The following is a 19,023-nucleotide window of genomic DNA, read 5'->3' on the forward strand; positions in this document are numbered from 1 at the left end:
GTAAATCCAGCTCATCTTCCATTGTAAGATTTCAGTTTATTTACAGAGGCACAGGGACCTCCTTCCTCCTCACACGCTGCCTCCTCTCGTCCAACAGGAACGTTACCGCATAACGTTAACGTAAACCTGACGTGGGGTTATTTCATCGCCGTGACAGCAAGATGCTCGCGTGAACACCGTTACGTAACCGACTTGTACAAAACAAACCGAAACAATCTTCTTAATCTAATAAACGTGTACGTTTAGAGTCAAGGTATGTCGGTTTATTGTCGTCGTGGTTACTATCCGTTGGGAAACGCCCACATTTGTCTCATCACTGGTACGCAGAACATTTTTTCTGCGCCATAGTCAGTGTGTTGTCGACGTAAAAAGTCTCAAAGTAGTTCCGCACTGTAAACAAGTGCAAAGCCGACAGATTATTATTATTATTATTATTATTATTATTATTATTATTACTTTAATGTTCATGACCATTAAGTATTTCCCACCACTTCCCTGTTTGTGGAACAAAAAACACCACCACCAACGTCTAAATCATGTGCTTGGAAAGCTTTGCTTTTATTCGATGTTTTGTTTGTGAAATACATCCTCGGCGTCGTCTGTAACACCACTGAACCGGAACAGCAAGAGTACAAACAAAAACATACGCATATCCATATTAATATAGAGTGTATATATATATATATATATATATATATATATATATATATATATATATATATATATATATATATATATATATATATATATATATAATACATTCAGTCGTAAACACAGCCTGTGATTGGTCAGAGTGCAGGGTGTCACTAGGTTAGATTGATTTCTACAGCTGTTCTTTTTCATCGTGTTACTATCGTACGCTAAAGGATCATAGCTTGCTATAAAAACTCTTCCTCTCGTCTCCAGCAGCAACTCGCGACAAACGTTTTTTTCTTTTATGGGTATATGGTATAGATGCTTTCCCAGCCTGGATACGCAAATTTATTGGCACCCTTTAAAATGTTTTGGGGTTTTTTTGTATTTGGGGGGGGTAAGTTTACTATGTTTACTGTGTGAAGGGGGGGGGGGAAGGTCTGTATTTAAATAAAGCTACAAAGTCTGTCGTATACTGCGTGTATATAAAGGGTGCCAATAATTATGGATTATACTGTGTATATATAGTGATATTAAGCTTTTCTATACACACACACACCAGACATATTCGAGTATTTTGTTGTAATTTCCTCACAGGCCACAATATGAAATATCAAGATAGTAAACGTTTAAATGACCGGGTTCGTGTAAATCTTTTTTATTTTTTACGTCCAAATGAAGGCAATTTACGTTAACCTACTGATTGATTTCATCACGCACGAGAGTCAGCGTATCCAGGCTGCTCATGAATGAGAATTTCTCCTGTGGTTTTTTTTTGTTGTTGTTGTTTGTTTCAAGTACTTTTCAACCAATAAATAAATAAATACATACATAAGTAAACAAACCGTTGTGAATCTGTTTTGGTCTTTACGTTGTCTTACCTCTGATCTGAATTTCTCTGGTCCCTAAAACTCACCGGTCACACTTCAGTACATTCCGAACTGACTTCTAAAACACACACACACGCTAAACACACATCAGCCCATAATCACCAATACAGTACATCACAATAATACCAAGTTAAACACACTTTAAAACTACAGCACAGAGGAAACACACACACACATTCGGGATGAATAAAACTGTGTGAAGAAATTTTTTTTTTTTGCGTGTACTCCAGGTATATAAATAAGAACCCTTCAGAATTGCACACAAGTTACAGAGTACATAGGCCTCCTACTCCGAAACGGAGCACGAGAAGTCCGACAAAACAAAATTAAAAGGTGCGAGTTTTAACATTTTTATCCTGCACTGATAACCTGGGAAATCTGCATCACACGATACAAACTAAAAGGTTTAAGCCGCGAACGTGTAACACATGGCTGAAAAAAAAAAACAAAAAAAAAAACGTGTGGAAATCTTTGTTATGGTCCAGAGCGACTCGTGTCTAGACGACACGTTTTAACGCGTTTAAACTTCTCGGTGTGAAATCGGTACGCGCCCAGACGCAGCCAGAGAATTCTCCTGCGAATTTTTTTTTAATGTATTTTAAAAACGTAACAAGAAACGTCGTAAAACCTGAATTAAAAACTAGTTTTTCCCACCAAGATGGACGTCGTTTATTACTGATGATGAACTTAAGTTGTTCGAATAGAGTTTTCGGTACTTGGAGAGCCAAGTGGGTCAGTTTGGATAAACCAAATTGAAATAGAAACGTATGTGGTGCTGGTTAAAGGCTAAAACCGTTCGTTACAAAGAAAAACGGCACGCTCGACCGGTCGTGAAATTCGGCACGAGCCGTATTCTGCGTGCGCTTATAGTGCTAGAACACGGCTTTCGAGCAATCGAATGTTAATTCTACAGCCGTAGGTTCTGGGGCGGAGCTCTGCGTACGTTGGGTACGAGGGGGCGGGCTCAAGGAGTAAGTAAACAAATAGTTCAAATTGGATTCACCTCCACGTACTATATCTACATCTTTACAAGTCTTAGCTAATGCACCTTTCATTTTTAAACAGATCTACAATCTGATTGGCTGAGCCACGGGTTAAAATCAACAATATACACGCATTCTGTTTTAATGCGGCAGGATTTAAACAAAAACATGAGCCGTCGTCCTGTCAGTAGAACACCGTACTCTTTACCCGTTATGTGCGGAACCCCCTAACCTGGAGAACGTTTCATATTCACTGGAAGACAAACATACTTATTATTTTTTTTTATGAATGTGTATTCCCTGCTTCAGGTTGAATATTGTGATGTACCGTGTTAGTGATTATTGATGCTTGATTTATAACCATTAACCCTTAAAAACCCATTAAAAAGGCAAACAACCATGCGATCGGAGAAAAGCTCATCCACGATCCCAAACCTGATTTATCATTTCTTTTAAAAAAAAAACAACTAAATAAATAAAATAAAGTCTTACTTTTTGTAGCTACCGGAAAAAAAACTACGACACTAAATATTTCCTAACACTACACTTATACATAATATACAACACATTCAGTGTGTGTATGGATCAATAACACAGCTGCAGTAAAGGGAAATGTCACAGCGTTGCCAGATTGAAAGGATTTAAACCCTCCTAATTAACGCTAATGAACTTATAGCCACAATTAGAATGACATTTATTTATAGTCAAAGTTTCCTGATTTGATAGAAGAAATGGCATTGAGCAGAATTTCTGGCAACCCTGTGGAGCATCACCTGCAGGTTACATACCTATAGCACAACACACACACACACACACACACACCATCTATAATAAATACACCCTTACGCACAAACACGTGACCACATCCCTACACAGGGTCTACGGAGATAATCATCAGGAACATGACGCGCACACACACACACACACACACACACACACACACACTCAGAGCAAGCCATCAAGGTTCTTCTCAGCAGTCTCTTTGTCCCCGGCGGGCCGGCTCTCCTGAGGACTGTACTTGTTATGGTAATCCTGCAGAATCGTCACAACGTCATGATGACCGAAGTGTACAGCCTCGTCCATGGGTGTGTTCCCCCACCTACACACACACACACGCAATATTAATTTGTTTTATTAACTTCAAAAGAGAGCGAGAGAGAAAAAAAAAGAGAGGGGTTGGGTTCACCACACCGACGTCCCTCAACCTTAAAAATGCTGCTATAACCGGATACAATAAAAAATAAAAAATGTTTTTAAAAAAAGCTCTTACCTGTCTCTGGGTTCGGGGTTCACCTTACAGGCCTCGAGAAGGAAGCGCACAACCTCAGTGTGACCTGCAAGACACACACACACACACACACACACAACTGAACAAACCCCAATAATATGGTTAATGTGATGCGATTGCCCACACACGTCATAAATACGCATGTGTAGATTTATATTCCTGCACCACTAGGTGGAAGAAAGCACAGCGAAGAGCAATCAGAGCTACTTCTGAGACATGCGGATGAGAAAAGACAGATATGTCAGTGTAACTGCAGTTCAGCTGCCAGCCAGCAGGGGGCAGTAAAGTAATAGTAGTAGCAATAATAATAATAATAATAATGAAGAGCTGTCAGTACCTTCAGCAGCAGCAACATGAAGCGCCGTCCTGGAGTCATAATCTCTCTGCTCCATGTCCATCGAGGACAGAGCGAACCTACGGACACACACACACACTCGCTGTGTCAGAAAGGATGTGGGAAGAAAAGTGTGCCATGGGCTATAGGTGAGACAGGTGCTGCAAGAGTGTGTGTATGTGTGCGCGCGCACACGTCTGTGTGTGTGTGCGCGCGCGCGTGTGTGTGCGCACCTCCTCAGTGCAGACACGTCCCCTGTGTAGGCAGCAAACAGCAGATTAATAACAGATTTGACCTGGAAGAGAGAAAAACACATTATAGTTAATACAGAAAGGACAGGGCAGCTGTGATTGGAGGACGTACGTGTCACTCACCCGCTCGTCTCCGCCCTCTCGCCGAGGATCCAGCTTCTTAGCAAAGTGACGCAGATTATCATAGTTGTGGAAGTTACACAGATGCACCAGATCCTACACACACACACACACACACACACACACACACACGGAGGGTCTTTGTATAAATTGATATGTACAGTATACACATTAGTCTGAGAGTTGAGTACTGAAGTTTAATACTGAAATTACACGCTATTCAGAATTTACATGAGAGTTAACACACGTGTAAGCGTTGTAATGAGAGAGAGATAGAGACACAGACACAGACAGACAGATAGGGTACCGTGCAGAACTTGATGCCACGGACGCTGTTCCCCAGTTTGTCCAGAGGAGGAGACCAGCACATGATACCCATCACATTCGGAACCACCAACAAAATACCACCAGCCACGCCCGACTTCGCTGGTAAACCCACCTACAACACACACACACACGTAACTCTGTATGACTGAAGTGTAGCCTCCATCCGGCTGTGTAACTATGTGAACTGAATTGAATAAAAACAGAACTATATTATATATATATATATATATATATATATATATATATATATATATATATATATATATATATATATATATATATATGTGTGTGTGTGTGAGAGAGAGAGAGAGACTCACGTGGAAGGCGAACTGGCCGGAGAAGTCGTACATGCCGCAGGAGTGCATGAGGCTCAGCGTGTTCCTCACGGCCTCGGGGTTCAGCACACGCTCGCCTGTGATTGGACAGAATCCTCCGTTGGCCAACGTAGCCGCCATCACGCTAGCACTCTCACACGTCACCTCTATAGAACACAGCTACACACACACACACACACACACACACACAATAAAACTCTCTATAACATGGCAAGACTTTCTGGAAACTCAAAGTGTCCAGATTAAATATTTTATAAAATCATCCTGACCTGGAAGTAGAAGTCCAGGATAGCGGTCATATCTGTGCCCTCTGGGAAACACTGTACAAGGGAGAGAGAGAGAGAGGGAGAGAGAGAGAGAGAGAGAGAGAGAGAGAGAGAGAGAGAGAGAGAAAAGGTTATTAGAATAATTTATAATGGTGTTATAAATAACAAAATGTTAATAAATAATGATAAAAAATACATGAATCACCTTCTATTGTTAAAATAATAAAGTCTGAATTATTATTATTATTATTATTATTATTATTATTATTATTATAATACCTTCTTCTCCTTCAGATAGTAACCGATGGCAAAGTTTCTGTCTCCAGACATTCTCTCAGACTGAAACCTGGACCACACAAACACACACCAACACCCCTTTATTCACCTCTCTACACATGTTCAATTCTGCTGAAATATTAAATACTTCTTCTGAGTGAGCAGCGATATTAAAAAGTGTCTCTATTTAACAGACTGAAGCCGATGTCGTGCTGATTTGTTCGCGGTTCTGGATGTTTCTGCAACGTTTACCTCCATACAGGTATTATTATTATTATTATTATTATTATTATTATTATCATTATTATTATTTACACCTAGTGGTCAAACATGGGAACTGCAGCAAGCGCTAACTGAGCTCCAGACGGGGCCGGAATCACGCTGCCCCATGCTCGGGGGGCGGAGCAGCAGAGACAGGACAAGTGATGACAGGGTTGCCAGATTAGCTAAGGTTAGTATTAACAAAATACTCCTAGTCAACCAAGATCTTGTTTTATAGCAAATAATAGGAATGAATTAATAAACCGAATACATTTCCACAAAGACAGGCAGAGCGTAAGTGCAGACGGTGTGTGTGTGTGTGTGTGTGTGTGTGTACCGAACCATTTCTACTGTAAGACACAGTGTAAAGACTGAGAAAGGGGGTAAGGGGGATTTAAGTGGATAACGTCCGTGCATCAGAAACACATGTGATAAACACTTATCTCCCTACACAAATGATGAGGGGGGGGAAAAAAAAAGAAAACGCGTCCTTTTTTTTTCCCCCCACCCTCCCAGATTCACTTTTGTGTGTGTGTGTGTGTGCGCGCGCTAGATTCAGGTGTGGATTTTGAGAGGAAGCAGAGACTCACGTCGCATTGCTGAAACCCACGTGCTCGTTTCCAGCCATCTTTTTCATGAAGTTCATCACCTACCACGCAGACACATAAGCAAACGCCGTCAGAGCTCCGACGCCCACGTGTTTGTTTATTTATTTATTTATCTACAGTATTAAACCCTGTAGTCCACGGAGAACGCCTGTCGCGTTGGGATCAAACCGTCCCGATTCCATTTTACTCACATAGTCGAACTTCTCTGCATTTCCGGCACCTTGCTGTAAAATAAACACAAAACACAAAAACACATGAGAACGCAGTGACGCCGGACAGATAAACCTTCTCCGACGAGCTCGGCATCCTTTGGGAGCATCACTATAAAACGGCGTGAACAGGATTTACCTTGATGAGTGAGGTACAGACTATGGCTCCTGCGTTCACCATCGGATTGTGTGGCTTATCTGCAAAAATAACCATTGTTGAATAAAAACACGACGACATCAGCGGTTATTTATATAAATAACGTATCGGCGATATATATGTATAATGTGAGGGGGTTTTACGCGTGTGTGTGTGTGTGTCTCACCGTCCTCGTTGAGGAACAGCTTGTTGAAGCGCAGCCCGCTGGGTTCTTTCCCAATGAAGCGGTGCACGTACTCGGTGCCGTGATCGTGAACGGCGATGGCGTATTTCAGCGGCTTCACGCACGACTGCAGGCAGAATGGCACTTTGGTATCGCCTGCTGTGTGTCTGCGTTGGGAAAAAACCAACAAACAAAAAAACCCCAGATTATTCGCGTTAATGCACTTCTTCCTAACGCATCACCGTTTCTATAGTAACGGCTCGCTCGCTCGTTTTTAAATCGCTGTGGTATGAGAGGAATAAAACACCGGGAAAATAATCGGCGTCTTACCTCTGGCCATCAACAGTACAGAGAGACACGGCCCAGTAATCAGGACTGAACTTAGCCAGCTGGGGGATGTAGTCTGCCACCTGCACACCAATACAACATCAACACAAATCCTCTTCTTTACCAGGTACAGACGTCTTATATCTCTCTCTCTCACACACACACACACACACACTCTGATAACAGCGTCACCTGTCCTCCAGAGAGCTTCTTGGCGCCTTCGTATAGCTCGTCGATGTGCGATGTGAACGACTGGAAATCAGGAATCACAAACTTCTTCCGGAACGCCTGAGAGAGCAGCACAATGTTGCTCTGGACACATCTACACACACACACACACACACATATTTCTGTGTACCTTCTGGTCATCAATTGCACCAAATAATACAGAAATCCTTTCCAACATCATTTGCACGTCCGGTTTCTGGACTGAGGAACTTGTTCACAGCTCGTTAGGAACGTTTTTTTTTTATTGTCGTACTGTACGTGTGTCGGTTTCCTGACGATCTTTTCCCCCCGTATCTGTCAGGTTGTAGTGGAAGTATTCCCGTCTGGTCGAACATGTGACTCAGCATCCAAAAGTCCGTATTAAGCTGGTGTGCGTCATCCGGCTTTGCTCAAACGTACAGAACGGCTGTGCGTCATCGACACAGCGGAAAGAAGCGAATACTACTTCTAGGAGTGATCGTGACCCAGTGGCAGCTTTTATACAGTACAGAACAGAACCTCGTGGAACCACCGAGCCTTACTTTCGTTTTCACAGAGAAGCCTTCATAAATATTTACACACTGAGAACAATCGGGTAAGACCTGAGAGAGGAACAAGCCTGTCCTCTTGACCCCTGACAACATTTTCAGTCTATCTGGAAGAATAACATCATCTACGGAGAGCGAGTAATCCAAGCTAAAACAAAGTCAGTAGTCTTTTCAGTATCAGTATCCCTTAAGTCAGTATTCGGCCATTTACTACTTTAACCAGCGCTTTTTCAGTACGATGATAAGCTGCAAATCCTGACTAAAGCATTTTGTGCATATTGTTCAGTCATGCTTGGCATTTTAACACCTAAACAAATACATTTACATTACATATGCTAATGTTTGCTAGCCCCGCTAAAGCAATATTAGACCTTGGGGGGGGGGGGGGGGGGGGGTAGAGTCATTACATAGCCACTGGAGGTTGCACAGCAAATATACTCTAATCCTACAACCTATTCTTGTCAGAACTACATGCCAGACGGAGGATCTCCGCAGGAAGCTTTATACACAAACATTTAATCTGGATGTGACTGGATGCTTCTGAATACTGTCAGCCAATCAGAAATGAGTATTATCTCATCTAGTGTATTTCATCACTTAAATATATAAAATAGATAAAACTGTCCCTTGGTTTAACATATATAAAGGATAATAGAGTCCTGGATGGAAATATCCAGTTGGAATTAAAGAGTGACTGACACACACACACACACACACACACACACACACACACACACGAACACGCACACCCCTTTTTATCCTTTTGCACAAAGCTGCAGATGATGATTGAGACACCAGGTCGGGATTTCAGTGAAACCTAACAGACACCAAACACCTGAATGCTGCTGAATATTTAATAATGAGCTGTGGTAGATGTTCACAGAACAGCCAATCACACGCCTGGAGAACTGAATCAGTCAATAATGAATAATTCATTACTGGGAGATATAAGATCTTTATAACCAATTCAAAACTAAAAGAAGTGTTTATCATGATCTCACACACACACACACACACACACACACACACACACATGGTAACGCGAGTGTTGTTACTTTTTAAAGAGGTGTCGATCCAGTGCTCCATCAGATGAGGTCTTCAGTGTGATCTTCAGCATCTCCATACACTCCTTCAGACGGGGATCTCCTGTACGCAGACCTGTCGCTTTCAACGCCTACACACGTACGCACGCGCTCACACACACACACACACACACACACACACACACACACACACACACACACAGAGAGAGAGAGAGCGAGTGAGAGATCATGATGTATATCAGAATTTGTTAAACATAGCAGTCAACACTAAGAGAACTTTGTGGCTTCTATAATGCATGTTAGAATGCATGGGGTACTCGCTGAAAGGATTCCAGAATGCTCGTTGGAAGGGTTCTAGAATGTGGGATGCTTAGTGGAAGGGTTCTAGAATGTGGGATGCTTAGTGGAAGGGTTCTAGAATGTGGGATGCTTGTTAAAGGGTTCTACAATATGGGATGCTTGTTGGAAGGGTTCTAGAATGTGGGATGGTTGTTGGAAGGGTTCTTGAATGTGGGATGCTTGTTGGAAGGGTTCTAGAATGTGGGATGCTTAGTGGAAGGGTTCTAGAACATGGCATGCTTGTTGGAAGGGTTCTAGAATGTGGGATGGTTGTTGGAAGGGTTCTAGAATGTGGGATGGTTGTTGGAAGGGTTCTAGAATGTGGGATGGTTGTTGGAAGGGTTCTAGAATGTGGGATGGTTGTTGGAAGGGTTCTAGAATGTGGGATGCTTGTTGGAAGGGTTCTAGAATGTGGGATGCTTGTTGGAAGGGTTCTAGAATGTGGGATGCTTAGTGGAAGGGTTCTAGAATGTGGGATGCTTAATGGAAGGGTTCTAGAATGTGGGATGCTTAGTGGAAGGGTTCTAGAATGTGGGATGCTTGTTAAAGGGTTCTACAATATGGGATGCTTGTTGGAAGGGTTCTAGAATGTGGGATGGTTGTTGGAAGGGTTCTAGAATGTGGGATGCTTAGTGGAAGGGTTCTAGAATGTGGGATGCTTGTTGGAAGGGTTCTAGAATGTGGGATGGTTGTTGGAAGGGTTCTAGAATATGGGATGCTTGTTGGAAGGGTTCTAGAATGTGGGATGGTTGTTGGAAGGGTTCTAGAATGTGGGATGCTTAGTGGAAGGGTTCTAGAATATGGGATGCTTGTTTGAAGGGTTCTAGAATGTGGGATGGTTGTTGGAAGGGTTCTAGAATGTGGGATGCTTAGTGGAAGGGGTCTAGAACGTGGGATGCTTGTTGGAAGGGTTCTAGAACGTGGGATGCTTAGTGGAAGGGTTCTAGAATGTGGGATGGTTGTTGGAAGGGTTCTAGAATGTGGGATGGTTGTTGGAAGGGTTCTAGAATGTGGGATGGTTGTTGGAAGGGTTCTAGAATGTGGGATGCTTAGTGGAAGGGTTCTAGAATGTGGGATGGTTGTTGGAAGGGTTCTAGAATGTGGGATGCTTGTTGGAAGGGTTCTAGAATGTGTGATGCTTAGTGGAAGGGTTCTAGAATGTGGGATGCTCGTTGGAAGGGTTCTAGAACGTGGGATGCTTAGTGGAAGGGTTCTAGAACGTGGGATGCTTAGTGGAAGGGTTCTAGAATGTGGGATGCTCGTTGGAAGGGTTCTAGAATGTGGGATGCTCGTTGGAAGGGTTCTAGAATGTGGGATGCTTAGTGGAAGGGTTCTAGAATGTGGGATGCTTGTTGGAAGGGTTCTAGAATGTGGGATGCTTAGTGGAAGGGTTCTAGAATGTGGGATGCTTAGTGGAAGGGTTCTAGAATGTGGGATGGTTGTTGGAAGGGTTCTAGAATGTGGGATGCTTAGTGGAAGGGTTCTAGAATGTGGGATGCTCATTGGAAGGGTTCTAGAATGTGGGATGCTTAGTGGAAGGGTTCTAGAATGTGGGATGCTTAGTGGAAGGGTTCTAGAATGTGGGATGGTTGTTGGAAGGGTTCTAGAATGTGGGATGCTCATTGGAAGGGTTCTAGAATGTGGGATGCTTAGTGGAAGGGTTCTAGAATGTGGGATGCTTAGTGGAAGGGTTCTAGAATGTGGGATGCTGTTGGAAGGGTTCTAGAATGTGGATTGACATGGGGTGCTTGCTGTGAGGATTCTAGAATGTAGAACTGGAGGAGTTTTGCATAATTCCACATAGAACCTGATTCGATATGATGATAAACCAGTGTGTGTGTATATGTATGTATATTTGTACACACACACACACACACACACACACACACACACACACACACACACCGTAGTAAACTTGTGTGCTGGGATTTTTTCTTGGCCCTCAGCAATGGTGTAGAAGAGCAGATCCTCCAGACTGGGCAGGATTCCTGCCTTCCTTCTTCTGTAGATAAAACACACACACACACACACACACACACACACACACACACACACACACACACGAAATTGGTCACGATCAAGTAAGAAATACTAAACCGCAATAAAGGTTGGTACTGATCATCACAGACACTGTGAGGGAGAAGACACTCGAGACAGCTAGAGATGCAGTGACAGCAGAGGAAAAGCCTGAAATCACACGCTGCTTGCACACATTTCAGAAGGAGGAAGGTCCACCTCAGTGCTGCAGTGTGCTGTGGGACAGCTGAGGAGCGTTCCTCCATGATGGAGCGGGGATTTTAAAAATAAACAAACAAAAAGCAAAAAAGGACGTAGCTTCTTTCAATGGGGAGGCGCATTCAGAGACACATCACAGAGAACATCTGTCTCACATACGCTGGAAGGCAGTTTAAAGTTCTGTGTTCTTGAAGAACTTCGAGAAGGTGTCCTCGCGAACTTCTCGAGAAACATGACGGACAAAACCGTCACTCCGGCTGGGTATTTAAAAAAAAAAGCATAGAGATAATATCCTAAACCACTGTAAGAAGTTTCTGCAAATCTCACGATACATTTTGTTATAATTATATTATATTAAATAAATATATGAGCACAGGTGGAACCGTAACACTGCATTCTGTCCACCAGGAGAACGCTGTGATGTCATCGCACCCTGTGACTAGAACACGCCGCAGCGTTACATCTGAACGTATGACTCACAGGAGATGCCTCTGTGATGTAATCTCTAGATGGTTGGGAGGGGTCTACTATGTGGAATGTTTAATGAAAGGGTACTAGAATGGGGAATGTTTAGAAGAATTGTTACAACGGCTCTAGAACGTGGGACGCCTGTTGGAACGGCTCTAGAACGTGGGACGCCTGCTGGAACGGCTCTAGAACGTGGGACGTGCTGGAACGGCTCTAGAACGTGGGACGCCGGCTGGAACGACTCTAGAACGTGGGACGCCTGCTGGAACGGCTCTAGAACGTGGGACGCCTGCTGGAACGGCTCTAGAACGTGGGACGTGCTGGAACGGCTCTAGAACGTGGGACGCCTGCTGGAACGGCTCTAGAACGTGGGACGCCTGCTGGAACGGCTCTAGAACGTGGGACGCCTGCTGGAACGGCTCTAGAACGTGGGACGCGCTGGAACGGCTCTAGAACGTGGGACGTGCTGGAACGGCTCTAGAACGTGGGACGTGCTGGAACGGCTCTAGAACGTGGGACGTGCTGGAACGGCTCTAGAACGTGGGACACCGGCTGGAACGGCTCTAGAACGTGGGACACCGGTTGGAACGGCTCTAGAACGTGGGACGCGCTGGAACGGCTCTAGAACGTGGGACGCGCTGGAACGGCTCTAGAACGTGGGACGCGCTGGAACGGCTCTAGAACGTGGGACGCCTGCTGGAACGGCTCTAGAACGTGGGACGCCTGCTGGAACGGCTCTAGAACGTGGGACGCGCTGGAACGGCTCTAGAACGTGGGACGCGCTGGAACGGCTCTAGAACGTGGGACGCGCTGGAACGGCTCTAGAACGTGGGACACCGGTTGGAACGGCTCTAGAACGTGGGACACCGGTTGGAACGGCTCTAGAACGTGGGACGTGTTGGAACGGCTCTAGAACGTGGGACGCCTGCTGGAACGGCTCTAGAACGTGGGACGCGCTGGAACGGCTCTAGAACGTGGGACGCGCTGGAACGGCTCTAGAACGTGGGACGTGCTGGAACGGCTCTAGAACGTGGGACGCCTGCTGGAACGGCTCTAGAACGTGGGACGTGCTGGAACGGCTCTAGAACGTGGGACGCCTTCTGGAACGGCTCTAGAACGTGGGACGCCTGCTGGAACGGCTCTAGAACGTGGGACGCGCTGGAACGGCTCTAGAACGTGGGACGTGCTGGAACAGCTCTAGAACGTGGGACACCGGTTGGAACGGCTCTAGAACGTGGGACGTGCTGGAACGGCTCTAGAACGTGGGACACCAGCTGGAACGGCTCTAGAACGTGGGACACCGGTTGGAACGGCTCTAGAACGTGGGACGTGCTGGAACGGCTCTAGAACGTGGGACGTGCTGGAACAGCTCTAGAACGTGGGACGTGCTGGAACAGCTCTAGAACGTGGGACACCGGTTGGAACGGCTCTAGAACGTGGGACGTGCTGGAACGGCTCTAGAACGTGGGACGCCTGCTGGAACGGCTCTAGAACGTGGGACGCGCTGGAACGGCTCTAGAACGTGGGACGCGCTGGAACGGCTCTAGAACGTGGGACGTGCTGGAACGGCTCTAGAACGTGGGACGTGCTGGAACGGCTCTAGAACGTGGGACGCCTGCTGGAACGGCTCTAGAACGTGGGACGCCTGCTGGAACGGCTCTAGAACGTGGGACGCCTGCTGGAACGGCTCTAGAACGTGGGACGTGCTGGAACGGCTCTAGAACGTGGGACGCCTTCTGGAACGGCTCTAGAACGTGGGACGCCTGCTGGAACGGCTCTAGAACGTGGGACGCGCTGGAACGGCTCTAGAACGTGGGACGTGCTGGAACGGCTCTAGAACGTGGGACGTGCTGGAACGGCTCTAGAACGTGGGACGCCTGCTGGAACGGCTCTAGAACGTGGGACGCCTGCTGGAACGGCTCTAGAACGTGGGACGCCTGCTGGAACGGCTCTAGAACGTGGGACGCCTGCCGGAACGGCTCTAGAACGTGGGACGCCTGCCGGAACGGCTCTATAATATGGATTAACATGCGAGATGTTTGTCGAAAAGACTCTAGAATGCTGAAGGCTTGGCAGAAGGGTTCTGTGGGAGGACCGTTGGAAGGGTTCTAGAATGTTTGTTAGAAGGTTTCTAGAATGTGGAACACTTGCTGGGAGGGTTCTAGAAATGTCGAATGCTAGAACATGCAGTATTTGTCGAAAGAGTTCTAAAGTGTCAGATGTCAGAAGGGTTCTAGGACGAGGACACGAACGCAGAAGTCTTGCTGGAGATATTCTAGAACATGTCATGGTAGAAGGGCTTGGGACTGAGGAGGGTTCTAGAATGCATAACTGTGGAAGGGAAGACAGACAGACATAAATGCAAAAAAATGAAACAAAAACAAAAATACTTACAGAACAAATGCAAAAGTGAGCAGATCGATCATCACAGGGAGAAAAAAAAACAAACACACACACACACAGACACACACACACACACAGTGTCAATGAAATATTTACTCATAAAACATCATACAAAATCATCATCATCATCATCATCATCATCACACAGGAGACTGAAACAGAAATACAGGCATGATAAAGGAGTGCAAGTGTATACAGATTATCATCTCTCACACACACGAAAGCATCTCACACAGATGGAGAGGATACACTGATGACCTTCAACAGTCTCGCTCACACACACACACACACACACACACACACACACACACACACACAGAGAGAGAGAGAGAGAGAGAGAACAGTCGGTCTTTCTCCAGGGATTCACTGGCAGATCATATGAACATGGCTCCTACCACCACATGTGTTTATGTTGCGGAACAGGTTCCTCACTCGTTCCTGGACTGTGTAGGTCATGAAAGGAACCATGGTGATGCTTCTGGTTTCTGAGTAGTTTCGCTCGTTATATTCACACATTTAGGTAAAACCATCTTGAAGTGCATTCAGGAGCATTTTCCAGCATATATATATATATATATGTGTCAAAAATATATAGATAAAGATATCGTCTGATATGACGTTAATATCATAATATACTGTAAAACCAGAGGTTTTTTTACTTTAAATGATTTGCTGTATACTTTAATTACAGTCGAGTGCACGTTATAAATGTATTTCAAAGCCATTTATTAGATGAATATCGTGATATCGCATGTCTCAGTACCGTGATATCGCGTGTCTCAGTACCGTGATATCGCGTGTCTCAGTACCGTGATATCGCGTGTCTCAGTACCGTGATATCGTGTGTCTCAGTACTGTGATATCGTGATATCGCGTGTCTCAGTACCGTGATATCGCGTGTCTCAGTACCGTGATATCACGTGTCTCAGTACCGTGATATCGTGTGTCTCAGTACTGTGATATCGTGATATCGCGTGTCTCAGTACCGTGATATCGCGTGTCTCAATACCATGATATCGTGATATCGCGTGTCTCAGTACCGTGATATCGCGTGTCTCAGTACCGTGATATCGTGTGTCTCAGTACTGTGATATCGTGATATCGCGTGTCTCAGTACTGTGATATCGCGTGTCTCGGTACCGTGATATCGTGATGTTTGCGTCACATCGCTCAGCTCTATTAGCATGCTAGCTGAACATGAACGGGTTTATATGTATATTTTCAGCATGCTAGCACTGTAATGCATATTACTCACTTCTCGTTGGCTGCATCTTTGTCGTTTTTTGTTTGACCAGAGCTCGTGCACAGATAACGGCGGCATCCTCCGGCGGGAGCACGCGCGCCCGTCCACGTCGCCGGTGTGACTTTGTCGCGGGCGGCTCGTGACGTCTTATCCCTGGCGATAACAAATAACGGACTCGTCCGGTTTGGTTTGAGCAGCTCCTTCAAAGCTACCGAGCACCTAAACGGCCACATTGTCAGTCTTTCACTGTACAAGTTAACGAGAACCGGAAATCACGAGCGCTCGCTAGATATTAAATCTAAAAATGTATCGGATTAATCCTGCTCTGCTTTCTCCGCCTCCGCTCGCCGCGCTATTGGAGTAGAACGGCGCGCGCCTTCCCTTCCCGCATTCCCATTGGTCCGCGTCAGACCATTCGCAACATCGATTGGCTGAATCAGGTGTCACTCATTAATAATGCGGAAATGCAAATTAGCCGCCCGGTGAGAGGTGAAACGCTAAATAAAGACAGCTCAGCTAGATGTGTGGTAATGTGAGGAATAGAGCTCAGCTGCATCTGCGTCAGCTCAAATACAAGTTTACATGTTAAATAAAGTTTAGATATTAAAATAAATCTTGTATATTGAGTTAATATATTAAATTCAATCAGAATTAAATTAAAGCGGTTTTTATCGTTTATAAATTCATTACAATGGCAAACTTTTCTACTCTAGCTTAGTGCTAACAAGTAATAACAACAATAATATTATCATTAAAAAGCGACTAAAGACTATTTTATATAGTTTCCTCAGCTTTTATTAACTCTCTTGTTTTTCTTTTACGAGCTATTCTATATGAATTATTCTTATTAATTATTTTTGAATGTTTACATATATGCATTCTTTTTTTATATATTACTGCTCATATTATGTTCCTATCTGATTATCATTTAGAGCTGCATTTTATGTATAAAAGGTGCATTAAAACTTGACATTATCATATTAAAAAGCAGCTCAATACATTTTCATACACTATATTTTAGGCTTTCTTCTGTATCCTACAACTGTTTTCTCTCTCTCTCTCTCTCTCTCTCATGTTGTCCCTTAATGATTTATATCTAAAAATCCTATCCTAAAAAAAGACCAGCACGCACATAAAGGCTGTTTGTGATTGTGCTGGCTGTAAATTCATCCACTGGTTAATGCTATTGAAACAAGTAATCCAGTCCAGGATTTAATCCAAGTGTATTTATAATTACAAAACCCAAAGCGATGTGAAAAGGCCTCATATTCAGCCTATCAGCAATCAGATTATATACATTATGCTTACTGATGTAGATTTTTTCATTAAAGGTGAATATAATATAGTTTAGACATTTGTTCATCAATGAGCACTGAGGAGAAGAAACTCATCATGTGAGATAGAGGTAAAGAGGAAGTCTGAGTCTCAGCAGGAGGAAGCACTGTGACTCGGGAGTTATTTTTACATCAGGTCTATCAGGTTAGAAATCCCTTCTACTGACTATTAACTTGATTGGCGCACGTGAGCCGTGATTCTCCAGGGGATCTGTGGTGCATCAGATCACAGGTCTTCGAGAAATCTCTCCCTTATGCATGATACATCTACAGGGACAGAGAAAATCTGTGATGATGAAGATCTGGCCCCGCCTACATACACACACACACACACACACTGGTTTCCACGGTAATGTTACTGCTGGTTCTCCTATGGGACATTCTGTAGACACTAAGGGTGTGTATATATCCTTGGGTGTGTTTGTGTGAGTAGAGATAATGTTCTATATGTAGCAGATGTTTATAGTGTGGACATTAACATCAAACACTGAACACTGGCCAAAATGGCCGCTCACCTCACCGAGCTTAAACAGCACCACACCTTTGTAAAAAAAAAAAAAACAACTATCAAAGTTTTATTTGTCTGGAACTGGTTATTAATTGTGCACTTGAGTGAGGATGTAATTTGGTGCATACAATAAAGGAAACATTGTACAAATAGTCCAGAAATGTCGAGTGCTGAGGTGTAGCGTGTTCCAGATTGGTAACCCATTCTTCAGTACACATTCAGGGTTGTAGTCGAGACCATGTTGGTGAGTTCGAGATCAGAACTTCTTCGGTCCCTAGTGGGCGACAGGGTGGGGTTGCCTCCGGAGTCGGTACGCTGCTGTTGGATTTCGAAATTCACACATGATGCCTTTCCATGTTTTACGATCCATGGCAATGGCCTTGGTGTCATGGAGACGGAGTCGGTAGTTTTTCAGGTCCTCCTCGATTTGCTTGGACCATGTCTTCTTTGGCGCAGATCTTTGCACCTTCTAGTCCTCTGTCGTTGCCGCCAGAAAAAGTAATACGGTATACGGGTGGTGCTCATTCGGCAGACGTGCGCAAACCATCTCAGCCGCCCCGACTGAATCGTCTCTCCGATCGCCGGCTGGATGCCGCATCTTGTCTGGAGGACGGTGTCGTTGCGGAATCCATCACGAAGGGAAACACCCAAGATCTGACATCGCGTTTGGAAAAGCTCGAGTTTGTTCAGCTCTGGTTTGAGCAGAAATCCACGTTTCTGATCCGTACAAGAGAACTGCCAGGATCAGCATCTGGAAAAGGCGGATTCTGGTCTTGATGGAGACATTCTCGACATTCGAGAGCAGGACTAGCCTAGATCAGATCCAGATTAAGTCTTAAGGGGGTTAAATACAAGTGAGACTGAGTCAAGAGCATCAATTCCTTTTTGAGGCCAAGTCTTCACTTCAACGTGACCTCGTTCGTGCATCGTCCCAGTGACTGGCCTGTTTCCTGGGAGAACGAATTACTTCTCATCAAACTTGCGTAAGAAAAGACAAACTCTCCATCATGACCGAGGACATATATGTCTCAATAATGTCTTGAGACTGGACTGAACTCCTACAATCCTACTACACACTCTAAACAGGGAGTCGACTGCTTCTTTTCAGATTTTCTGTCTTGAGCATCAGGCTTCAAAAGCCAACATGAGAGGGCTGATTCGTACCCGTTGATGAAAACACACACACGTACCATCTCCGAATTATTCTGTATGTCTTTATTACAAAATAGTGTTGACGTCTGCAAAGTGAGTCATTACTGATTGCGCC

General features: G+C 44.5%; 1 protein-coding gene across 3 annotated transcripts; it reads right to left on the minus strand.

Moving 5' to 3' along the window:
- Window positions 1–733: 733 nt before the first annotated feature.
- On the minus strand, window positions 734–16,304 carry glsa (glutaminase a). 3 transcript variants are annotated; one of them, XM_053616769.1, is made up of 18 exons: window positions 15,927–16,304; window positions 11,471–11,564; window positions 9,239–9,357; window positions 7,621–7,750; window positions 7,432–7,511; window positions 7,105–7,268; window positions 6,921–6,979; window positions 6,764–6,796; window positions 6,555–6,613; window positions 5,707–5,773; window positions 5,431–5,481; window positions 5,144–5,320; window positions 4,807–4,938; window positions 4,503–4,595; window positions 4,362–4,423; window positions 4,132–4,208; window positions 3,777–3,840; window positions 734–3,605 (listed from the first exon to the last, which is right to left on the minus strand). In XM_053616769.1, exons 1-18 carry the CDS (start codon window positions 16,145–16,147, stop codon window positions 3,452–3,454), a joined length of 1,836 nt encoding a protein of 611 aa, XP_053472744.1. In that variant the 5' UTR covers window positions 16,148–16,304; the 3' UTR covers window positions 734–3,451. The 3 variants fall into 3 exon arrangements, with proteins under 3 accessions (XP_053472744.1, XP_053472743.1, XP_053472745.1); XM_053616768.1 differs by having other exon boundaries at window positions 11,471–11,567; XM_053616770.1 differs by having other exon boundaries at window positions 3,475–3,840.
- Window positions 16,305–19,023: the final 2,719 nt, after the last annotated feature.

This window comes from Ictalurus furcatus, chromosome 27 (assembly GCF_023375685.1).
Source record: "Ictalurus furcatus strain D&B chromosome 27, Billie_1.0, whole genome shotgun sequence".
Classification (NCBI taxonomy): domain Eukaryota; kingdom Metazoa; phylum Chordata; class Actinopteri; order Siluriformes; family Ictaluridae; genus Ictalurus; species Ictalurus furcatus.

Bases quoted from the DNA above. Each gene is read 5' to 3' on its own strand.
- glsa (XM_053616768.1), bottom strand. From the start codon at position 16,147: ATGTGGCCGTTTAGGTGCTCGGTAGCTTTGAAGGAGCTGCTCAAACCA. The intron at 5,774-6,554 runs GTGAGTCTCTGC...TGTGTGGTCCAG, and splicing joins GTGGGTTTCAGCAATGCGAC to GTTTCAGTCTGAGAGAATGT. The intron at 5,321-5,430 runs GTCAGGATGATT...GTGTGTGTGTAG, and splicing joins TCCTGGACTTCTACTTCCAG to CTGTGTTCTATAGAGGTGAC.